At 43.2% G+C, this 23976-nt stretch overlaps 2 protein-coding genes across 4 annotated transcripts in view; one reads left to right on the top strand and one right to left on the bottom strand.

Annotated features, from left to right (window-relative positions):
* LOC121271320 (cell adhesion molecule 3-like) overlaps positions 1-2297 on the bottom strand; it is a 30555-nt gene extending 28258 nt beyond the window's left edge. The window contains exon 1 of one of the 2 annotated variants that reach the window (XM_041177241.1): positions 2189-2297. Coding sequence is in view for 1 of the 2 variants with exons in the window: in XM_041177239.1 (XP_041033173.1) it covers positions 1150-1234 (85 nt within the window). In the remaining variant the exon portion in view is untranslated. Of the gene's footprint in view, positions 1-1149; positions 1266-2188 lie in introns of those variants that run through there. The other variant, XM_041177239.1, reaches the window with a different exon arrangement.
* camsap3 (calmodulin regulated spectrin-associated protein family, member 3) overlaps positions 2250-23976 on the top strand; it is a 210603-nt gene continuing 188876 nt past the window's right edge. For both annotated transcript variants that reach the window (XM_041177237.1, XM_041177235.1), the window contains exon 1: positions 2250-2375. In XM_041177237.1, the coding sequence (XP_041033171.1) occupies positions 2264-2375 (112 nt within the window). In that variant the 5' untranslated portion in view covers positions 2250-2263. The remainder of the gene's footprint in view (positions 2376-23976) is intronic.

Raw genomic sequence — 23976 nt, 5'->3', positions numbered from 1 at the left:
ACATTCTGCCCAAAGGTGACATCAATTGCAGACATGAAGTCAGCTTCCACATGTACACTGACAGCACCCAGCTTTACCTTTCCCCACTCTCTCGTCTGGCCCTCTCCATACCTCTACGATTGGTCATACCTCCCTACACTGGTCAGTATTTCCGGCTATGGTTCACATCCTTGGTATCCTATTTGACCCCCGCGTCCCATCTTATATCCTGTCTCTCACAAAAATCTGCTACTCCTTACCCTCTTTATCAAGGTTTGCATGCGCCTGTAAACAGAGCTCATCTGCTGCTGAGTCCCTCATCCCTGCCAGTCGCTTCTACACTCAACTTTACTTTTAATCTTGGGATTTGGGAATCACTGACAATATTCCTAGTCCCTCAAAGCTTCCGATTTAAAATTTCTTATTCCCTCACTGTCCTCGAGGTGGTGAGTCTTTCACTGGATTGCTGCAGTCCATCTGGAGTTGGCAAAGCCACAATACTCTTATTGGGGAGTTCCAAGATTTTAACTCAATGATGAAGGAACAGGATAGATAGCCAAGTCATGACTATTCCAATGCTGTCCTTGGTGACCTTTCATGCTCCATAAACTTCAACTCATCCAAGGCTCTCCGGACCATATCCTAACCCAAGCCAAGCCCCGCTCACCTATGACACCTTACCTTGTGGACCAACATGTGCTCCCAATTTCTCAATGTCTCCAATTTTAAATTCTCATCCTTGTGTTTAAATCCTTTGAAATCTTTACCCCTCACTATTTCTGGAATTTTCTCTCACTTTGCAACTCTCCCCACACCCTGCACCCCCCCCCCCCCCACAATGGTTGTTTCCTAACTAGACAGAATATTACTTTAAATTACATTGAGGGAGTAGGGCAAGGGAATACATGTTAAAATTAGTAAAAGGCAAATTTAAGCCTAATATCACAAATGTTTCAAACAAAGCCTGACTCCTGGATAAAGTCATATGGCCAAGAATCACTGAAGAACTAACTGGATGTTGCAAAGTGTAGCTATAAACATATCATCAGTGAAAAGAATTAAAAATCTCCATTTCCCTTTGTGCACATTAAAAAGTGCAAAGATCAGCTTAAAACTATGTACAGCAATGTACAATGTCATTCCTTCAGTCCATTTTCTTACTTTGGTTACCTGGGGTGTGAGGGGCTGAATGCTTCTCCTTATTCCAAAGGCTGAGAGGGAAGATGAGAGATTTCTTCACTTTGAAGGTCTTCATGATTTGGGATGCACTACCTAAAAATCTGGTAAAATCAGATCCCATAATCATTTCCATTAGGGACCAGGACTTGAGGACTATTTGCAGGGTTATGGGAAAAAAGCTGGTGTGTGGGATCAAATTGGACATGTCTTTCAAAGAGCTAGCAGAGGCAAGAGGGGCCAAATGGCCTCTTTCTATGATAAAAAGAAAACTGGCATTTATCTAAGCGCATTTCACCTCAGCCCACCCCAAAGTACTTAGCAACCAATTAAATACTTTTGAAGTGTAGTCGCTGTTGTAATGCAGCAAACGCGGCAGCCAATTTTGCGCACAGCATGATCCCACAGACAAGCATGTGGTAATGGCTGGATAATGTGTGTGTTTTGCGCGGTGAGATTCTATATATTGTGAGCTCATGCAGAACATTCTGGCTTCCACGTCGATGGGTTCAATGTATACACGTAATATATGACCAACCGGGGTTACATTGTCAGAGAGGAAACTGGGTCAATTGATTTTCAAAGAGTTCCAGAGGGTGGGAGACAATCACACAACCACCACCCCCCCCCCCCCCCCCCCCACCGGGCTGTGAATCAGGGAGGCACAATGCAGAAAGGGGAGGGGAGGTGGGATCGGTCATCAGTGAGACGCCTCTGAGGAGGTTGAGAGGTCCCCTCTAGATGGTGCTATGCGTGAAGGCAACAGGACACCTGAAGCAATGACGAATTAGGCAGAGACCAGCCTCCAGCCCCCAGTGCAGTGTGAGTCAGCGCAGTACCTGGATCCGAAAGCCGGCAGAAGGAGGGGAGGAGGTAAGCGGCGGGGCAAAGGCAAGGAGGGGATGAAGTGAAATGAGAGCTCCTTCTCCAGGCATGGTCTGCGACTCCCACTCAACACGCCCGTGGAGCCGAAGCTGAAACAGAAGGAGGACCAGCCGTTGCGCAGAGAGGTGGTGGAAAAAAATATATTTACTGGCTCTACTTGCCCGGTTTGCCCCGACACTGCGGATGGCCGCTCTTTCCTCCTGCTAGGGTAGATGTGGATGAAATGAGGAAGACTTTCCTTGTCCCGGAGATCAAGCCTTTGGATCAGTACGATTTTTCAAGAGCCAAGATCGCAGGAAGCCTATCGTGGCTCCTGTCCAAATCCTATGGATCAGGTACATGATTGTTATGGGAGCCTGTTCTCTTATTGTTTGATAGGGAGGTGGGAGGATGAGCGGGGGGGGTGGGGGGAGTGAACAGAGAAATCTCTCCTGGTAATGCGCAACCGGAAGATGGTCTCATTAAAACAAAACTAGCGGCATTGAACCCTGTCCTGCAGTCCCTGAACTCCGAGTTTGGGGTAGAATGTATCAAGCGAGGGGGGAAAGAATCCCATTTTTATTTCAACCCTCCTCCTCCTCCACACCCCCCCCCAAAAAAAAAACATTTACTTGATTTTTTTTAATGGTACCTTTAATTTGCTTTCTCCCTCCCTGCCACCCTCCCTCCCTGTACAGTGAATACATTGGAAGCTCATTTTCTCTGGGTCTTGTGCGGCTGGACCCTCGGCTGCGCTGGTGCTTGATTTATGGGCCATTGTTAACGAGGGCTCCCGAATCAGTTCCAGACCATCATTCGGGGCTGGACGAATCCAAGGCAAAAAAAACCCCACTCATTGTTAAGATCTGCCTCGAACCGTGTGTTTGCGATGCGTTATTGATCTAATGCATTCGGGGCTGAACCATTTAATTAAACTGGTTAAGAGGATTAAGAAGCAGCCCTGAACTGGGTTGGTGTGTGTGTGTTTTCTCTATCTGTCTGTGTCTCTCTCTCTTCGGGCGGGCTGTGTGAAATTAAATGGCCTTATTTATTTATTTATTTGTTTGTTTTTTTGGGGAAGAAAAAAGGCGCTTGTTGACCGGGAATTAAAATAAAATAAACCCATGAACGCATTTCCCTGATTTTTGTTTTTGTAAAGGGACAGGACCCAATGTGTAATTGCAAGAACGCGACCTGGGTGTCGGTTTCACCTGGTGAAATTGACAGCCGGTCGGTTAGAGGCGAGCGGGATTGTAATGGAGTTAGTGCCCCCAGTCCCAACCCCAATCGAGTGACAATAATGGACCTTTATTTTAATCCCTTTTCCGGGCCCGACCCTTGGCTGTTTTGACACGGCGTGATATTATGTTATTGTTTAAGGGGGAAAACAAATGACATGGAAAAATTGTACTTTGATCATGACTCAAGCTAATTGTATAACCAGTTAGGCGAGGTCAACTTGCTCTCTCCCTCTTCAGTGTTGCTTGTTTTATTTTTTTCTTTTCATGCCTGGACATCTGCAGCAATGTGTTTTATTTTAAAGTAGTTTTTTTTAATGTCCTTGATAAAATATGTTTTTCAGTACTTGTAGAATAAAACGTGTTGGGGGCGGGTGGTGTTTAGGTGGTTTGTGCTTCATGGGGAGGATCTGTACAAGGAGAGTGAGTCTGTGTAAAGTTTACAGTTGACTGTGGGGGTGGGGTGGGGTGGGTGGTCCCTGGATTAGATAGCTGCTGGTAAATCATTCCCTCTTGTTTGGCTTTGATTTTTTTTAAGCCTTACCTATTCGAGTTGGGGAAAGAAGGAGGGGGGGGGGTCAATCTTGAGCTGACATTGAGCATCTAACACACGGCCCTTGAGGGGGTGGCGATGCTTTCAGACGATATTATTGATTTGCATTGTTGTTGCAGCAGGTTTATGGGTAAAACTGCAGATCAACCATGATCCAACTGGATAGCAGAGCAGGTTCGAGAGGCCTTCTCCTGTCCTAGGTGACAGTGCATAAGCTGTGTGTGTGCCTGGTATCCTCTGATGACTCAAGTCAGTAAATCAGCGTTTGCTTTGTGATCTAGTATGTATTTTCCCTTGTACCTTACAAGAGGCATATATATTTTAAGAGTCCAGTGAGATATCAGACCTTGCTAAGTGTTGTGATATTAAAAGATAGTTAGGTTTTTGAGGTGAAAAGCAGTATGTAGTATGTTCTGGCCAAGATTCTGAGAGAATCCCCTCATTAACAAGATGGCAGGCCTTCAGAAAAATGGATCTAAATCTTGGATACAAATAATTGTGAAGTGGCATCTCTGACATGTAGTCTGACCAATTGCTCCACTATGGGTATTTTTTATATGCCTGGGAGTATAGATTTGCACTGTGGAAGAAATGGGGACTTGGCCCTGTTCTTGGATCTTTAATTGCACACAAGGAGCTGATTGCCAGCGTATTAATGTTTAGTTTTGACCAAGCTTGTGCGTATCTAAGTGTGAGGGAGGGTTTTTAAGCAACTTCGACTGGGCCAAGGCTTGGTTTGCAGTCGATTGCATGTGACCTTAGTATCTCTGGAGCATTTATGCTTGAAAGTGTTCTTTGAGGCTTTCAGCAGTCCGTGTAATCGCCAAGCTGATGTGGTGTTGAGCTTGATCAGCTGCAACTGGTTACCAGGAAGTATGATGGAGGCCGGGGAATTGGACCCATTCATGTCAGAATTCACTCACTGGTGCCATAGCAAGGTGGCAGGCTTGAAACTTAGGAAGCTCGTGGACTGACTGGTTTAGATATGGAAGACCCGTCATCTTGTTATATGCTTTGGTTCAAGAACATAACCTGATTTAATATTTAATTTCATCACTGTTTTGAATTTGGCTTTAATTATATGTATGTGTATATTAGCCAAGTGATCTGTCTTGCCTTGAAAATCTGTCATTTGAAATTTAAGCAACGTGGTCAATCATGACATGCTTTGATAAACATGGTTTCTCTTTGCATCCAAGTACAAATCAATGTAGACAGAAAATAGGTGCAACAAAATCAGTTCAAATCCCTCTCTGAAACAGTCAGAAGCCTATTTGGGCCTGATCTCAAAAGTTCAAGATCTGACCCCAGCGTTTTCTGATTTCCCTCTTCTCCACCTGCCCTCGAGTTGAAAAGGGTTTACTTGCTACTTCATGCTTTGTCCTGTTGCATTGACCTTCCTTCCTCACCTTGCTGTCCGTTGCTCCTGTCCCATTTCAATATTCCACTCTGGCCTTGGCAAGTGACTTTCCTGGAGGAGCTGGGTCAGGACACATTCCTCAGTGATGGTCAGTGTCTCTATTGGATCACAGTGAGAACATTTCAAGATAGAGCAGAATGGGTTGCTCTGTCTTTGAGTCTCTCACATCTGCTTAGCAAACAGAAGCAGGAGAGAGCAAAGCAGTATTGTATCAGAAAAGGCAGTTGGTCCTGTTTGTGTACAAGTTTCCAGAGAGCAAGTGGGAACTTTGTACAAATGGTCTTGACAGTCGGTACAAAATGTTTTGTCTGTGATTTTTGAGCTATTTTCGTGAAGGAGGGATGAGTGTATTTGACTCGGCTTTGGATAGGCGCAGATATTCGTGTATACATTTTAAAATTTAAATGAGGTCTTATTCACCCAAACCAAGCCAGAGTTGGACTGAACTTTTGAGACCAGCCGTCCCCAAACATACCAGACAAGCTGTCGATGTTGGTTTCTGTTGGTTCCATGGATCATGTGAGATAAGCAGTTGAAGGAGAGTGGGATTGAAGGTATTGTAATGAAATTGTATAGATGGGGGTTAATGCATCAAAAAAAAAACAACTGTCTGTTTTTGTTTGGGTGATGCTGGCAAGGCTATGTTGATCGTCCAGCCCTAGTTGCTCTCCGAAGATGGTGCCGGGCTTTCTTAATACATCGTGATTGCATATAATGTCCTAATCACACCAAGTCCATTTGCTTTTCACCTCTGTTTGCTGATGTAATTGCCTCCTGGTCAAGAAATTGTCATCCTTTGTTTCCAAATCCCTCCGTGGCCTCAGCCCACCCTATCTCTAATTTCCTGCAGTCCTACAATTCTCTGAGGTATCTACGCTCTTCCAATCTTGGCCTCTTGTGCGTCCCTGATGTTAATTGCTCCACCTATGCTGGCTGTGTGGACCTTAATTTCTGTAATTTTCTCCCTTTCTGCCACGCTACCTTGCTTTCCTCCTTTTAAGGCACCCCTGAAAACCTACCTCTCTGAGCTAATATCTCTTTATGTGGCTCAGTGTCGTTTTGTTTTATGATACTGCTTCCTGAGAGGTGCCTGAAGTGCCATATAAGTTCTTGTATAACTGAATGATTTGTTCAACTTCAGATGACGTTTAGAATCAGCTTGGTAGACGACTTACATGTAGATCAGATGGGGCATGGGATTTGGGTTCGTTTTCCAGAGGGGGAATGTTCGTGAGTCAGAGCTTTGTGACAATTCTGCAACTTGTGTGGTCATATTCTGTGCAGCCCACTTATTTCTAAGTTTATTGACTTCAGTTTGTCAACCTCCATGCTTGCTCAGTACCATGATCGCTATACTTTTGTACCCTGTGGGAATAATGGTTCTTTTTTTCCCCTAATTTTTAATGAATGATTGCGTAGCTAATGAGCTTTGAGATCATGTTAACTTATTTGTTATCTTGTCTATGGTGGTAGAAGAATTGTAAGGGTGGTGGGTAGAATCCATTGATCGCAGCTGAGCGTTGCCTTAAATTTTGTTAATACATTCATTCATGGGATGTGGGTGTTGCTGGCTGGCTAGGTCAGCATTTATTGCCCATCCCTAATTGCCCTCGAAGGTGGTGGCGAGCTGCCGCCTTGAGCCGCTGCAGTCCATGTGGTGTAGGTACACCCACAGTGCTGTTAGGGAGGGAGTTCCAGGATTTTGACCCAGCGACAGTGAAGGAACAGCCGATATGTTTCCAAGTCAGGATGGTGAGTGACATGGAGGGGGTTTTCCAGGTGGTGGTGTTCCCATGTATCTGCTGCCCTTGTCCTTCTAGATTGGTAGTGGTCGTGGGTTTGGAAGGTGCTGTTGAAGGAGCCTTGGTGTGTTTCTGCAGTACGTGTTGTGCCAGAATTCTTGTTCTTGAAGTAGAGAAAGTTAAAGGGTGAATTTAAAAAGGTGCTCAAAATCATGAGGGATTTTGAGAGATTAAATAAGGAGACATGGTTTCTGGACCAGGATGGTCAGTAACCGAAGGGCACAGATGTAAGCTAGTTGGCAAAAGAACTGGGGGAGATGAGGATTTGCTTCACCAGAATGAGTTATGATCTGGAATGCAGTACCTGAACGGGTGGTAGAAGCAGTTTCAGCAGTAACCTCCAAAGCAAAGTGGATAATACTTAAAGGGAAACACTTGCAAGTCTGTGGTGGGGAGGGGGGAGGGGAGTTGTGGGGAATAAATAGATGTCCCTTTTTAAAAAAAAAAGGCTGGCAGTGGCATGCTGGCCTGAATGGCCTCTCCTTGTGATTCTATGATAATTAGATTTCCTGGTTAATGAAGACACGGTGTTACTGCCAATCGCTATATGCACTGTATCCAATCATTGTGTTTTTAATCTTGAAAGATGGCTTCAGAGTCTGATTGTGAGAATGAATATGAGAGGTGTTTGGTCTGGTCCACTTCCATCATCATGTTACTTGTGCAAATTGCTCCACTGCGAGGAACATGTTCTTGGGCAAAAACTTTGTCAAGACATCTTCAGGGGGAGAAACAAACGGTTTTAAAGTGAGTGTTAGTCAGTGGATTTATTCTTGCTTCTGTATAATTTAAGGAACTCAAGCTAACCTGAGACAGGTTCTATATTCAGAAAGCTGGGAGGTGAAGGGGGAGCAGATCCAATTACTCCTGGTGCACTCCCTGAAGGTAGATTTCAAACCATCTTATCGCAGATATGTCCTCCAAAAGGCTGAGTTTTGGTTTGAGGGGAACTTGGAGAGGGATCTTAATTGTTGGGAATGATCCTGAGTAACATCAATTGGGGAAGTATCTTGATGAATATTTTTCTTCCTGCCCCTGCATCTCCAATGATTGAGGGGTGGGTTGGGGGCTGGGTAGGTATCACCTGGTGATTTTGTTAAAGATTTGTTGAGGACAGTGAAAGTTTCTTGGAGGGAGGAGACCTCTCTGTACTGAGATCCTACAAGAAATGAAAAGCATCAATTAAGATCCACTGGATAAAGTTAGTCAATGCTTGGAAGGGTTCCATTGCCCCAGAAATGGTTTAGGGAATTAATCCTGATATAAAGGTTCTTTCTATTTTATTACTGCATTTGAAGAATATTAACTGATCCTCTATTCAGTATTTTATGATCAAATACCAGGACAGAATGTAGTGAGGCCAAACTTGTGACCATTTCCTTTTCCCATGTGGTCACCACTCTGGCTTTAGCTGTCTTGCACACTGTCCACAGTCTGTTCTCTCACTGACTACTACAACAACAAATTTTATTTCTATAGCATCCTGAATGTAGTAAACTGACCTAAGGGGAGTCAATGCGTGATTATCAAAACACAATTTGATATCGAGCTACCTCTTTTAGGTAGCCTAGAGCTAATTTCAATACAGAAATTGACTCCATTTTATAGTATCCTGATGCCTATAAGAATTTGTACTACATCAATCAATGGTGTGTTCTGTGCTCTTGGAAGATTTCCTACTGCTTATGAATTATCCTGCTTGCCTCTACCTAGAGCATTTGAATTATTCAGGCCTCTTTTTAATCCTTGAAAATCCGCCTTGTTTAGTCTTCCCTGACCTGCAGAAGCAGGATTTGACTGCAGTTGGGCTTTGATTACATTCATGGAACCGGAGCATTTTACAGCACAGTGTGCTCCTGTGCTGGCTTTCTGAAGAGCTTTTCACTTGGGCTTGTTCCCATGCTGTTGAACTTTTTATTTTTCAAATTGCTTTAGAAAAGGGAGATGGAAACTTATTCAGAGTTATTCTTCTGCTATTTTTTTTGCGATGGCGAATTCTGCATCCTTCCTCTGTATTACTCCTTGAGTTTATATTTTTTAAAAGAAGCTTTTAGACAGTTTTTCATTTAGTGATCTTAAATTTATACCTTCTAATTAATGACTTGGTGACTAGTGGAAATAATTTGCCCTTTATTTACCTCAGCAAATCCCTTCATAATATCAATCTTTTTATTCTAATTAAAAATCCCAGTTTCAAGTGAAGCGCTTTTGAATTCAGTTCCCCCATCATTATGCGACTGGTATACGTGGTCATTTGAAATGTAACTGTAACACCAGGAAATCCATCCTTTTTACACCGAACAGTTTCTATCTCTTGCCTTTTCCAGCCCTCCACAGCTGCAATAACTCTGACTTTACAAAACAAAGAATTCAGATATCCTCCTAAATACTGTTCACCTTTAGTTCAGCTTTTCAAGCTCTCTCAAAATGGGCGAGGTATTCCGCTACCCTCGTCGTGTACCTCTAATAATAATTTAGTATAATTACTGCCTGTGGGCAAAGGAGACGATGAATTGTGGGAAGGCATTAAGCAACAAAGGAAAGTCATTGGTTTGTTGTTTTTTTCTAAATTAAACCAGTTATCTTGATTTGAATGGTAAATTGAACTAACCAGAGACTGTTTTGAGACTATTGAACAGAGCTTAATCCTTGATGCCCCTTAAATCAGTGAGTGTGTTTGTTACTAATAGCAATATTCTGTAATGTTTCATGTATCTGAATCACATCAAGGTACATAGACTTCAAATGTAGTCTAACCTCATTCTCAGTTGCATTGTCTCCTGCTCATTCTTTCTCAAGACCTCAAAATTTTGGAATTCCTCATCCTTAATGCCTCCCCATACCTGGAGTCTTTCTTTTTGACGAGCTTCAGCCTGTTAAAACTAACACTACCCACCACTTACATCCTTTAGTCTGTTATATTGTCTAATTTATCTTCTCTCCTCATTCAGTCACACTTTTCAGTGTTGGTGGAGACCTGTGCTCAAAGCCCCGGCCATTTTACTTGGCTTCTCAATTTGGAGAAATGTTTATTTTGATTCTGTCGAGTTGAGATCACCCGGCACCTCTTGCGATTGTCTTGATTCTGTTTCAATCGATTCCTTATCTCAGTGGAGGATGAGTTCTTGTCAAAAGTCCTCAATCAATAAAGTCAAAAGTTCCTGGCCAGTGTCATCCTCTTGGTGGTTGGTGGGAGTGGGTTGTGGAATGGTCGATAAGTGGGGTTCAAGCAGAAGTAGCGGTGGAAGATTGTACCCAACACTGCCCTCGGTAATACTGTGTCTGACTACCTGGAGAGCGTTGTGGAACATCTAACTGTTGATGTTGCTCGTGACTGGTTCATAAATGGAATCTGGAAGAGTAGCAATTTCATTGTGAGGAAACCTGGGTTTTTTAATTTAATTTGTTTTTTTGAGGCAGATGCTAACTAAAACACCCTGAACTGAAAGGGAAACAGAACAGGTAAACATAGAAAGGAAACTAACCCTCCTAGTTTCTAAGAAAGCAAAGTAAGGCTTAGAAACCCAAATCTCTGGTAAATTGAATTTGTTTGCAAGATATAAAAGGACACAGATCAGTCCAAGCTGGGCAGTGGCAGTTGATGAGTCCACTGGTGCAGTACTAGCAAGCCGAAGAAGACCAAGGCTAGATCCAGAAGTTGAGAATAAGCAAAGATATAGTTGCTGCAGCTGTTTCTGTTCCTCAAAGATGATATTGGATCTATATCACCCAGACCGAGGTGAGCAGATTTTGCAGATGTGTTCCATTTGTGATGAAGACTGTGTCTGTGGAGTTCTCTTTGTTGTGTGCTCCTTCAGCTGGGGATCAGACTAGCTCCTAGAAGGAGAGGAGCTTAAATTCCTCGTGCGAAAGAGGGAGTTTGAAGGACTGTGATTGATTGAGTGTGGGTGTGTGGAGTAGTGATATCTTGATGCACAACAGCTTGCATTTATATTGTGCCTTCGTCGTGAGGAGCATTGTCAAGTTTGACACCAAGCCACGTAAGAATCTATTAGGACTGGTGACCATCAAAGTGGAAGGTTTTGCATGTTAACTGGATCCACACCTGTTGAAGTCAAAATTAAGACACACAGCCTTTCTTTGCAGAGAGAGTTTATTGACTTTGTTCAATGTCAACATGACTCACCAACACCCAGTGTCCCAGCTATCCCCTATTTGTGTTCGAATAACCACCGCCTGTTTCCCTTAATATAATTAATGTTAACAAACTGCAACAATGTAATTGACAAGACATTGGCATCTTAAAAGGGAAAAGAGAGGTTTAGCAAATGAATGCCAATGCTTTGTGTGACCACCACCATTGAAAATCGGAGGTTTGCAAGATGCCAAAATTGGAAGAGAGCAAAGATTTCAGGATTGTTGGACTGCAAGAAGTTACAGAGATAGAGAGGGATGAGGCCATGGAAGGATTTGAAAACCAGAATAAGAATTTAAAAATTGCCAGACCGAGAACCATTGTAGATCAGTGAGCATAGGAGTGGTCATTGAAGGGGTCTTGGTGCGAGTTTGAATGCAGGCAGCCTGAGGTTACCATTGGCCAGAAACTGAACTGGAACAGCTATATATAAATACTGTGGCTACAAGTCTAGGAATCCTGTGACGCGTAACTTACTTCCTGACTCCCCAAAGCCTGTCCACCATCTACAAGGCACAAGTCAGGAGTGTGATGGAATACTCCCCACTTGCCAGGGTGAGTGCAGCTCCTACACTCAAGAAGTTCAACACCATTCAGGACAAAGCAGCCCTCTTGATTGGCACCACATCCACAAACATTCACTCCCTCTACCACTGACGCACAGTTGCAGCAGTGTGTACCATCTGCACGATGCACTGCAGCAACTCACTAAGGCTTCTCGGACAGCACCTTCCAAACCCACGACCACTACCATCTAGAAGGGCATGGGAATGTAGACTGTATAAAAGCCATCTTAACAATTTGCTTCTTAACTCCACTCTCACCCTGGAAAACCAGGTGAAAAAACTGATCTCTTTTACACCTGGCTACAAAGAAAATCTAACAGATGTATGTTGAACTCTGACTAAGTGGCTAAAGAATATTAGAAAAGCAGCTAAAGATTTGTGGGAGTTTGAATATTTAACTCCACCAAGATTCAGGTGGTGCGCAGCTGGGGCAGCTAATAAATATCTGTGAAGATGTTCCATGACCTCTGGATGCTCCAAGCTTTGTCAACTAAGTACTTAGTTCAAGTTTTCTCATGTCTATTCACTTATATGAGCATCACCAACATTTATTGCCCATCCCTAACTACCCTTAATGGAGTGATTTGCTGGACCATGTAAGAGGGCAGTTAAGAATTGACCATGCTGATGCTGGTCTGGAACCATGTAGATAGTCCAGACAGAGTAAGGATGGCAGATTTCCTCCCCTGAAGGGCTTTGGTGAATCAGGTGGGGTTTTCCGAAGGTGTGACTTCCTGTTGTGATGTAGTTACAATGGCAGCCAATTTACGCACAGCAAGGTCCCACAAACGGTACTATGCTGGAGACCGGATCATCTATTTTAGTGGTGTCAGCTGAAAGATGGATCTTGGTCTTGTATCCCAGCCGCAATAGCACAACCACAATGTTCTGATCAAATAAGTGAGCAATGCGCTATAAGCCACATTGGTGAACAATGCATCAAGTTGATTTCTTACTCTTTTTGAAATGTGTGCTGGATATTGCCATCAAGCATGCCAGGTCAAATTCATCACAGATTAGTCAGAAACTGTAATTCTTCCTCACCGCCTGTAAATACCAATCCAAGCTGTAGCAATAGAGGAATTAAATGTCTGAAGGCCTCTAGCATTCAATGGAAAAAGCCCCTCCATTACCTCACAGCAATGTAATCCAATTCCACAAAATTGAAATGATTTCTGCAAGGAATTCAGCAGTTCTGCTACTGGAGATGATCTGTATCTATACTGTTAGCTGTCGTATACAGAGACCACACTCCACATCAAATCCTGTGCCGGAGGGTTTAATGGACTAAATTTCTCAACAGGGAGAGATTTTTTTTTTAAATGTCCTACAGTCTTTGAACAACTGGAGCTTTCTGGAAAGCTTCCTGATTCCCACATGTGGTCGTGGCAACTACTGAACTGCAACTCAGTTTACAAATACCCCATTGTACACTCATTTGATTAAAAGAGTCAACTTGAATTTATATAGCTCCTCTCAAAACCTCAAAGTTTTCCTGTCACAAAACCTTTTATCTCCAATTAATTACTTAAAAATGATGAGGCCACTGGAGGAGTCACACCAATTTGCGCACAGCAAGCTCCCACCAATGGCAATATGACCAGATAATCTGTTTTGTGATAGCATTTCAGGGGCATTTGGAAGAAGTTCTCTGCTTGCATTTGAAATAAGTTCGTGGATTTTTTTTTTTGGAATCCACCTGAGTCTTGGTTTAGCATCTCATCTGAATGTTGGCACCTCTGCCAGTGCCTCAGTGCTGCACTGGAGTGCCAGCTAAGATGATAGGGTTGAAATTTCTGGTATGGGGCTTGAACCCAGGATCTCATCGCTTGGATATGAGTGCTCCCAGCAAAAAGATCCCATGACCTTTTTCAAAAAGAGCAGGAGAGTTCTGCCTGTCATCCCTCATCCAACAGCAGTAGGGGAGTATCTGATCATGGCTTATGGCTCTTGCTGTGCCACAAAAATTGGGTACTACATTTCCCACATTACATGTACACATGCTCCAGAAAAGTACTTAATTGGCCATAAAACACTTTGGGGAATAGTGAGATTGTGAAAAGCACTATATAAAAATAAGGGGTCACCCATTTAAGACAGATCAGGAAAAACATATTTTCTCAGAGGGTCTTTGGAACTCTTCTTCCAAAGGGTGGTGGAAGCAGAGCCTTTGAATATTTTTAAGGGGGAGCTAGCAAAGAAAGGGTGTGTCGACAGGAATGTGGAGTTCAGGTTAAAATTAGTTCAGCCATGATTTTTTTTGAAAGGTGGAGCAGGCTCGAGGGGCCAAGTGGCCTTAGCTCTGCTCCTAATTTGTATGTTCGTTTAGTGTAGAGGAATCCAACATGATGTTAGAGACAATAAGGCCCTTGATTGGGTTGGGGGGAGGTGTGGTTGCTCAGTGAGGAGTGTCCATGTTTGGTATCACTTCATAGGCTGTACACTGCAGACCTCAGAACAAAGTGATCCTGCACCTTCTACCCTTACAGTACTGTACATGATTTACATTTGGCGCAAATTCCTGGTCCTGCTGTTGGACTCCTTTTGTAGCCATCCTTCAGTATCTAGAGCTGCTCCAAGTTTGTCCATTTATGACGTGTACACATTTCTGTTTAGTCGATGCATTTTGTGCTGGAATCAGGATTTTAGTAAGCTGCTGAGTTTTAACGCCAGCCAATCTGGGGGCTGTAGCATGGCATCCTTCCTTCTATCGCCACGTCCCTCCCTATCTCTGCTAATTTCTTCCCAGCCCCGCAACCCTGTGAAAACTGGGCGCCCCTGTGACTCCAGCCTATTGATCACTTCCCCCATTGCTGGACATACCTTCAGCAACCTAAGCCAGGAGTCTGCAGCCTGTGACTCTGGAGCCACGTGCAGCTCTTTAATATATCATTTGCCATTCCCAACCTTTTCCAGATGGATCACGTTAACATGAAAAGGCCTTAAAAAAAAAGCGTCAAGTCAAAAAGAAGTAAGAGCTGTCTTTTTGTTGTGGAGATAAAAGGCTAATCATTATGCTGCACTTTACAATTTCAAAAGATGATTTTAACAAAAACCATCATTGTGCTGTATAAATCTGTTTGAATGGTGTAGCTACACTGTGGCTATAGATAATGCCTTATGGCTGCAACCATTATTGTTTCTAATAGAGCTGAGATGATAAATTATCCTGTGCTGTTAGAAGTTATATTTATCACAAATCAATCATAGAAAAAAAATAGTTTTTAATTCTACGCATCTTTTAGGTTTGTTTTAAGGATGACCTTACCGACAACTACATCAAAGTAAAAATGTCAGACTTGGGTCCATTATAATTTTTTCCCCTAAAGGCGACACGGATTCAATGCATGTATTTTATTAAATATTTATGCAAATTCTGCATTCTATCTGGGACACTTGGCAATTTGGTTGGTTTAGAGAAGCTGAATTTTCATCTTACTGCTCCTAATAATTTCTACTGTAGGCAAATTCTTTTAAAAAGGCTCATTAGTAAAAGTGTTGCCGAACCCTGATCTAGTTCTTATGCTCTGGGGCATCTCTCCGACTCTTTCAAACCTTTGACCAAGCGTTTTGTAATCCCTCCTACCACAACCACCTCTCTTTGGCTCAGTGTCAATTTTTGACTGACACTCCTGTGGAACACCTGAGGTCATGTTTCTATATTAAAGGCACTATGTAAATGCAGTTTGTTCTTTCATCTAAACGTTCTTTCAGTTCATCACTTCAAACCCTTGGCAAGAGTGCATTCTGACAAAAATGATCAGTTTTGCATGATTTCCTATAGTTTGTAGATTTTGGATTGTTTGGAATTCTTATTCTGAGCATTAAAAAAATGGACAATGGCCAAGGTTTTCACCTGAATGAGGAAACAATGGGCTGTGACTCGGTTTGTTCCAATGCCTGATTTGAATTGGAACCATATTCTACTTGGTGACCTTTTCCCTTTTGCATGAAAATATTACAAGGTAATTTAAAAAAAAAAAAAAAATTTGCAAGCTATCATATTGGGACAGCAGTCAACAAAAGTGAAATGATTAATCCTTCTATCTATTTCTTCACTGCAATTAATATTCTGAAGATATTGTTTCCTGCCCTTCTTGCGGGATTAGCCCTTTTCTCTCTCTCACGCTCTTCCTTTACTCTCTCTCCTATCCCTCCCCTCTACTGTACCCTATTAAATCATGTTGAACATGAAGTGATGGACAGAGACCTTTGGCAGGGTTGAGAACAATAGGCAAGATTAAAGCAGTCACCTCTCCCACCCTGAAGCAGGAATTCCCAATTCAGAATCAGTTGGGTAACATCCGAACTGGCATCTGACCTTACAGATTTTTTTTGTGAAAAAATACTTTATTTATAAAATATCTGGAAGAACACTACAAAACATTTCTAAATGGCCATCACAAAAAGTGCAATCAGATTCAACTTTTACACAGGGATAACGAGGTGCTTCAGCACAATCAATGAATATTACATTCATTCCAATGTGATCATCACAGGCAATCAGACAGTGCAATGATATTGAAGTTATCAACATACATCATGTTGCACTCTGAGATGCTTCAATACAATTAGTATTTGATGCATACATTCATTGGTGAGCTGTACAGGCACCTGGCCTTACAGATAGTGTCAGAATGACTACACCCTACGAAAGGTGGGCCTGTGGCTGTTGTGTGACTGTTGCTGTTGTCAATAATAATGATATTCTGGTGATTGTTACTGAGTGAGGACTTGGTGCTTAGGCACTCCCAATGGTTTATCCCCCCCCACCCCCCAGCAGTTTGTTTAGAGCTGAAATCAAAAAAGGGGGATGGTAGTACAAAGTCTGCGACTAGTTTTTCTGGAAACTGAGGAGGGTGTGGGAATATTTAAATGACACCTTTTGCCCTGTTGAACACTTCAACTTTTGTGTCGCTGAAGTGCGGAGGCAGCATTGTGTTAACACAGCAGGAAGTCTGAGCACCTTGGATCAGTTGAAAACAGGTTCATGGTTTTGTGGTTTCGAGACGTGAGGTTGCACAATAGGCTGCTAAGGGGAGATGTGTTGGCGCTGTTCAGAATGGAGGGGCTTCAACAGAGTAAATCAGGATAAACTGTTTCCACTGGCAGGAGGATGGGTAGCTAGAGGATGCGGGTAATTGATAGTTGGTTGGGAATTGGGGGAAGGATGAGAATTTTTAAGCAGTAAGTTGTTGTGACCTCGAATGCGTCACCTAAAAGGGCAGTGAAAGCAGATTCATCTGTAACTGTTGAGGGAATTGGATATATTATACTTGGAAAGATTTGCACATTTCCAAATTTGGAATTGAGTGGTAGAGTAAAATTAATTGATTGGAGAGCTCTTGGAAAGATGGGCTGAAGTGCTGCCTCCTGTATGACTCTCTAATAATATTCCGAGTTCTCTCTGCCTATTCAGATGGATGTCACAGACCCCATGCTGTTATTTGAAGAAGAGCATGTTCTTCTGAGATACTGGAGCTGAATACACTGGAGAGAGAAAGTCAAGGGACTATTGGTTTGATTTTTAATAGGCAATGATTATTTCCCCTGGTTAGTGTTGTTGGGATTAGTTGTCGAGGTAGGTTTGGATTAGGATTATTTTTAGGGGTGTAAAGTGAGAAGTAGAAGAAACCTTTCCAAAGCTGTGAGAATATTCACTTTGTTCCCACAAGAAGCGACTAAATCAGAAAAAGTTTAAGAGGGAGTTCGATAAACGATTTGGATAGGGGGCGTGGGATGTTAATGGTTGGTTGTGCACTCTCCCATACCTGCGTTTTCTTGCACCCCACACACCATTATACCAGCACCATTTCTGAAGAATTAGCTGAGCCATTCCTTCAGCTGCCTGCACCCTGAGCTCTGGAATTCCGTCTCTAAATCTCTCCGAGCCTCTACTTCTCTCCTTTTTAAGAATTTCCTTAAAATCTATCTCTTTGATCAAGCTTTTAATTATCTGTCACAATATCTCGTTTATGGTCCAATTCTCAAACTGGTAATGCTCCTGTGATGCTGGGATGTTGCATTTTAGTATATAAATGTTCAAGGGCACCGATAATTCAAACCCATGGCTGTTGCAAAAGACAGGATTCCACAATGCCAAACAAGTGTCATCGCAACCTCACTGCTTTGGCTGTTGGTGCTGACCCTGTGCATTGGCAGGTGTGGAAGACGCCAGTGTGAGATACTCACTCTGATTCCATGCATTGACACATGGGCCCTGAGGCGCTACCGTCTCACATACCCAGCGAGTATCCAGAAGAAAACTGATGCTCCTGTTTTGGTAAGCAACGCCTGGTTCATTAACTCATTATCTGGTTTGTCAAGTTGGTGCTGAAATTAGTAAGTTGGAGCTTGCATTAAGGGTTAGACTATACACAAAAGCAAAATGCTACAGATGCTGGAAATCTCAAATGTAGATAGAAAGCGGTGGAAGCACTTAGGCCAGGCAACGTTGGAGGAAGGGAGAAGAGATTCGTAAGGAAAGGTAGGAGTAGGAGTAGGCCATGCAATAAGATGGCTGATCTGATTGTTGTATTGAGTCCAATTTCTTGCCTGTCCCCATAACCCTTGACTCCCTTGTGGATCAAAAATCTGTCTAACTCGGCCCTGAATATATTCAATGGCCCAATTATATTGACTCTCTGGGTGGAACCTATTCCCATTTCATAAGCCTGCACTCTTAACCAGCGAGTTTCAGCTTTTAAGTGACATGTTCTGGGACTGAAACAAAGAATTTTTTTTTCTCCCTCTTCATCTGTCCAGTTCTCATTTCCTGTTTGATGCAGTTGAGTTCAGTAGGAAATGGCTGAATGACCTGCCAAATGGGTTTCTGTTTCCTGTGCTTTGGCTGCTCATAGTCACAAGGTAGGGGATTTGGTTGGGAACTGGTGGGGGCAAAGGGGGCAAACAAATATCAGGACTCAGCTGAGCTACTGGATGTTTATTTTCTGGGAGGGGGGCTGTGGGGAAGGCAGTGGCATTGGGTTCATCTGCCAACCATGTGATGCTTTCGTTCGGGTTCGTCTGCAAATTCTTCTGAATAAATGACCACACTTCAGACATACTTCATTGGATGCCAAGCGCTTTGAGACATCCTGAAGTCATGAAAGGTGCTATGTAAATGCAGGTCCCTTGTCTCTGGGACTTGTTTCTGATTTTTTTTTCTCTTCTGAATTCATTATCTTTCAATAAGGCACCAGCAATTTTCTGATCCCGTGTTTAGTGTGGTTATAATGGAGGAGCCACAATCCTGAGATGTTTAGACTTTCTTTATCCACATTTTCTATCCTTCCAAAGACCTGGGCCTGTGCTGCTTTTTTTTTTTGCATTGTGGGTCCATGGCATTGTCTTCTGCTATCTACAGTGGCAGACACTTCTCCCATAGTAAAAACAGAATTACCTGGAAAAACTCAGCAGGTCTGGCAGCATCGGCGGAGAAGAAAAGAGTTGACGGTTCGAGTCCTCATGACCCTTCAACAGAACAGTTCTGTTGAAGGGTCATGAGGACTCGAAACGTCAACTCTTTTCTTCTCCGCCGATGCTGCCAGACCTGCTGAGTTTTTCCAGGTAATTCTGTTTTTGTTTTGGATTTTCAGCATCCGCAGTTTTTTTTGTTTTTACTTCTCCCATAGTGTTGCCAATCCTCCAGGATTGCCCTGGAGTTTCCTGAAATTAAAGACGGGCTTCAAGGATACTGCTCCAAGTATCCCAGTAGAAAAACCATAGAAGTTCCTTTTCTTTCCCCCCTCCCTTTTAAAAAAAAATGTTAAAATACATATGCTTTTGTTTACTAAGTATAAACATATTGGACATATTGGGGAAGGGATGGAGGTTGCTTGACCTCCCAGAAACATCCTATTGAGTAATGGAGTGTTGCTCACTTGCTGATTGGTGTAGGAAAGTGGGTGTATCACAAAGATTGACATGATGAACAGCCAATGGGAGTATGGGGACAGGGTGGATGGAAGCAGGAGGTCACATGATAGATCCAGGAATATATTCAGCCCGAGTTGGCAATTGTCTGTGATTTCAAGCCCAATTCCTAGGACAGAGGGTCGTGGATCTAAGCAGAGATGACGTGTATAGGAACTTTATTTACAATGCTTTAAAATGCTTCTCGCAGCTTCCAGCTCTTTCTACAGTTTGGTTACTTTCCCCTGTGTCCTCACCCAGGCTTAACCAATTGAGCATAGTGAGCATCAAACAGACTCAGTCAAACACAGAGCAATTGAATGACAGAGAGGGGAGAAAGACCACATGACCTAATTCTGAAGGAGGCTACCTTTTAAGAATAAAGCCATCTCGTATCCCGAGTTCCTCCCTCCCAATTTCTGACAGATGCTGTAACGTGAGCAGAAGACAGCAAGAGATGTGCATCACATTTAACATAGCAGAGCCTGCAGGTGCACTGTGTAAAGTTATAAATTATTCACGTTGAAAGCTTTGGGTTATTTATTATAACATAGTTTCAAAAGTGAGGGAGAAGCGGAGCGGATTCAGCAACAAACCAAACATCCTGGATCTCCAGTGTTACAGCATGTGACTAAGGGTTCAGGGATTCTGTTCCTGCCCATTATCTCAATATGGTTACACGCAATCTGCTGGGCGAGAGAGTGGCCCTCACTAGCTCCCAATTGGAATTATGTCACAGAGGCAGATTGTGACCTTCCAAGAACTACTGTAACTTTGATTCATTTGCAGTGTTATGCCCGCACTTTATCTCTTGGCATTTTCGGCATTTCTACTGGCAATTTAGCAGCTGGCCTTGGAAGGATGGTGTAGCCATGGTAACATCCAGAATTATTTGATTGCATGGATTACAACAAGTAATTCTTTTTCTCCCTCCACCCTCCCACTTGATTCATTTGAGCAACTCTAGCTGCTGAGTGGCCCGGATTGGCAACTCAACTAGGAAATGCATCACGAGCCAATGCACACGCATACCCTTCCTTCTTGTGATCAGGAAACCCTGGCTGATAACATTTCTCTTGGCCTGGAGGTGCAGCGGACAATTGGAGATCCCTGAATTGCTCTGGTTTGGAGGCGACAACTCCCCCTGGATCTGGGATCGATTGGGAGCTGCCCACTCGGTCTGCACGGTGGTTGTGAGCTTGCCAACATTGCATCGGGGAGCTCAAATTCATTGACCCCACCCCCAGCTCAGTATAGCAGCACTTGTTGCATAAAGGGCAGGAGGTTCTGAAAATAATTCTGGCTCTAGTTTTGCCCCTCTGTCATTTCTCTGACTGAACAGGCTGCCAATTCCTGACCTAATTTCCTTTTCAACTTGATGTGCCTCTTTTTTTCTCTCCCTCATTCATGGGAAGGGGGCGTCGCTGGCCAGAGCAGCATTTATTGCCCATCCCTAATTGCCCTTGAGAACCGAGTGGCTTGCTAGGCCATTTCAGAGGGCAGTTAAGAATCGATTACATTGCAGTGGGCCTGGAGTCACATGTAGGCCAGACCAGGTAAGGAGATTAGCGAACCAGATGGTGTTTTATTTTACGACAATTGACAATGGCTTCATGGCCGTCATTAGGCCTTTAATTCCAGATTTTTTCTTTTATTGATTTCAAATTTCACCATTCGAACTCGGGTCACTAGGGCATTACCCTGGATTACTAGCCCAGTGTGACAATACAACTATGTCCCTATCTTCCCAGTACTTTTGTGGTGTTTCGACAGCTGTGCTATGGAGATTGTTAAACATTTGCTTAGTACTGTTCTTTTTAACTTTGCACATTGCTTTCCTTGACTATTGCCTCTTGGGAGAAAGTTTCCTGTCGCTGGGATTCCCAGTGACAGTGGATAGATCACTGTTTGTACTCACTCTTAGATCACTGTGTGTACTCACTCTGTCACCATCTTTTTACAATGGCCTTTTGCTGCAATTGTTCAAATTCCCTGTTCGGTGGATGTCCAAGATATCGGCACTGTTTCGAAGAAGAGCAGGGGAGTTCTCCCCAGTGTCCTGGTGAATATTTATTTCTTGGCTAACATCGTTCAAAAAGAACGTTCAGTTGTTATTCTCATTGCTGTTTGTGGGAGCTTGCAGTGCTCAAATTGACTGCCGCGTTTTCCACTTTAAAACTGTCACCATGCTTCAGATGTATGTTGTTGGCTGTAAAGCTCTCTGCAGTGTCCTGAGGTGGTGCAAGGTGCTGTACAAACGCGAGTTGCTCTAAAGATTTGGAAGAGGAGGGGATTAATGAATGATTTGCTCTGTCCAGTGAGATACTGGAGGGGCCGCAGATTGAACGTGTCAGCACCTGGTGATACAGACAAGAGATTGAGAGTAAAAATTGGAATAGGGGATAGAAATCACCCCCTGGTTGGAGCTCGCACCATCAGGAGCGTGGAAAGGAAAGGCTGTTAGTCACTCGTTCACAATTAAATAATTCTATTTCCCCTCACTTTGGAGGCTTTGGATACCTTCATGGTAACACATTTCCCCTGTTTGGCACCAAGTTACGCTGGTCACAACTGACAATCTGAGTGACACTCTTATTTCTGATTGTAGGAGGAGTTAACTTTTGATTCATTCAACTTAAAATGAGCCGCTCCCTGAAGGATGCAAAAACAGATCAAATTCAAGCTAAACTGAGTAGGAAATTTGGAAGCTGAATCTAACTGTTGGTATGGTTCCAATCTACATGGGCCAAATCCTTTGCCGCCTCCTCATCTAAACAACTGGGAATTGAGGAGAAACTTGTTTTACCCAGCAAGTGGAACATATTACCCACGAGGAGCTGTTGAGGTAAATCACAAGTGTGTGAGGAAAGGGGAATGGGAGATTACGCCTTCTAACTGTACAGTGAGGAGATAGCTTGGTGGTGAGGACACGGGACCAGCAATCCCAAGGCCCACAGCAGCTGGAGGAATTTGAATTCCATTAATAAATCTGGAATTGAAAGCTAGTCTGTCATGGTGACCATGATTTTTTTTATCTTCATTCAAGGGACATGGGCTTCACTGGCTAGGCCAGCATTTACTGCCCATCCCTAATTGCCCTTGAGAAAGTGGTGGTGAGCTGTCCTCTTGAACCGCTGGAGTCCATGAATGATGGCTATTGTATCAATTGTCATAAAAACCCATCTGGATCACTATAATGTGCTCCAGGGAAGGAAATCTACCACTCTTACCCAGTCTGGCCTACGTGAGACTCCAGACCCACAGTAAGGTGGTTGACTCTGAACAGCCCTCTGAAATGGCCTAGCAAGCCTCAGTTCAAGGGCAATTGGGGATGGGCAATGAATATGGCTTTGCCAGTGACACAGAGGGAGGCCATTCTGCCCATCGTGCCTTTGTGTGAACCTTTTTTTTATTCATTCATGGGATGTGGGCTTTGCTAGCAGAATGGCCTCCTTCTGTGCTTATAGCATTCTTTTAGAGGTAAAAGCAATTGACTTGAATTTTGAGTTTGTGCAATTCATAGTGGGTGCTATTGAGGGCTGCACAATTAAATGATTAACCAGATCATTATGCAAGTGACCTGGAGGCTTGTTTCAGTCAAGGTTGCCTTCTACATAATGAAGGGAAAATAGCTGACAATAGTTCCAGCAATATTTATTTTGTACTCTTGGAGATATTTATTCAACACCATAAAGGGATAACGTCGCAGTAACATGTGGGCTCTGGGATCTGGGTCCAATGCCAAGCTGGAGTGAAAGTGTTTCTTCTGTCTTAAAGGTCATGAATTTGACAGGAAGGGGCCAGCGGAATATTGGAACAAATTGAGGAAAAGCAAGTTACAAGCCTACGATTGTTTAATTTTTAGGTCTACAGGTCAAATTTAAAAACAAAGGCTTTAAAGAAAATCGCACAGAGCGGTTTTAAAAATTTCCGACTGCCTTCGCTCTGAAGTGCCCTTGGCCAAAGAGGTAGATTTTAAGGGGAGCCTGAAAGGAGGGAAGAGATTTTCGGGACGGAAATTCAGAGCCTGGTGTCCAGGCAACTGAAGGCATGGCTGTCAATTGTGGAGCCTGAAATCGAGATATGCATTGAGATCGGAGTATGAGACACACCCATGGGCTGTCCTTTGCACCCACACACCTCTGACACTGCTGCAAAAAAAAACAAGTATCATTTTTCTGTGCCTTGTGGAAGAGATTGGGAGCTACCATCTGCTTTGGGATGACAAGGAAGAAACTTGGGAACCGTGTTCCGAGATTTTTCAGCTGTGTGAAGCACCCTTTATTAAAATAAACTGGAGTGCCATTA

Source organism: Carcharodon carcharias, chromosome 30 (genome assembly GCF_017639515.1).
Source record: "Carcharodon carcharias isolate sCarCar2 chromosome 30, sCarCar2.pri, whole genome shotgun sequence".
NCBI lineage: Eukaryota > Metazoa > Chordata > Chondrichthyes > Lamniformes > Lamnidae > Carcharodon > Carcharodon carcharias.
The sequence above is the reverse complement of the archived record's forward strand: the minus strand, read 5'-3'. Positions and strand labels throughout refer to the sequence as shown.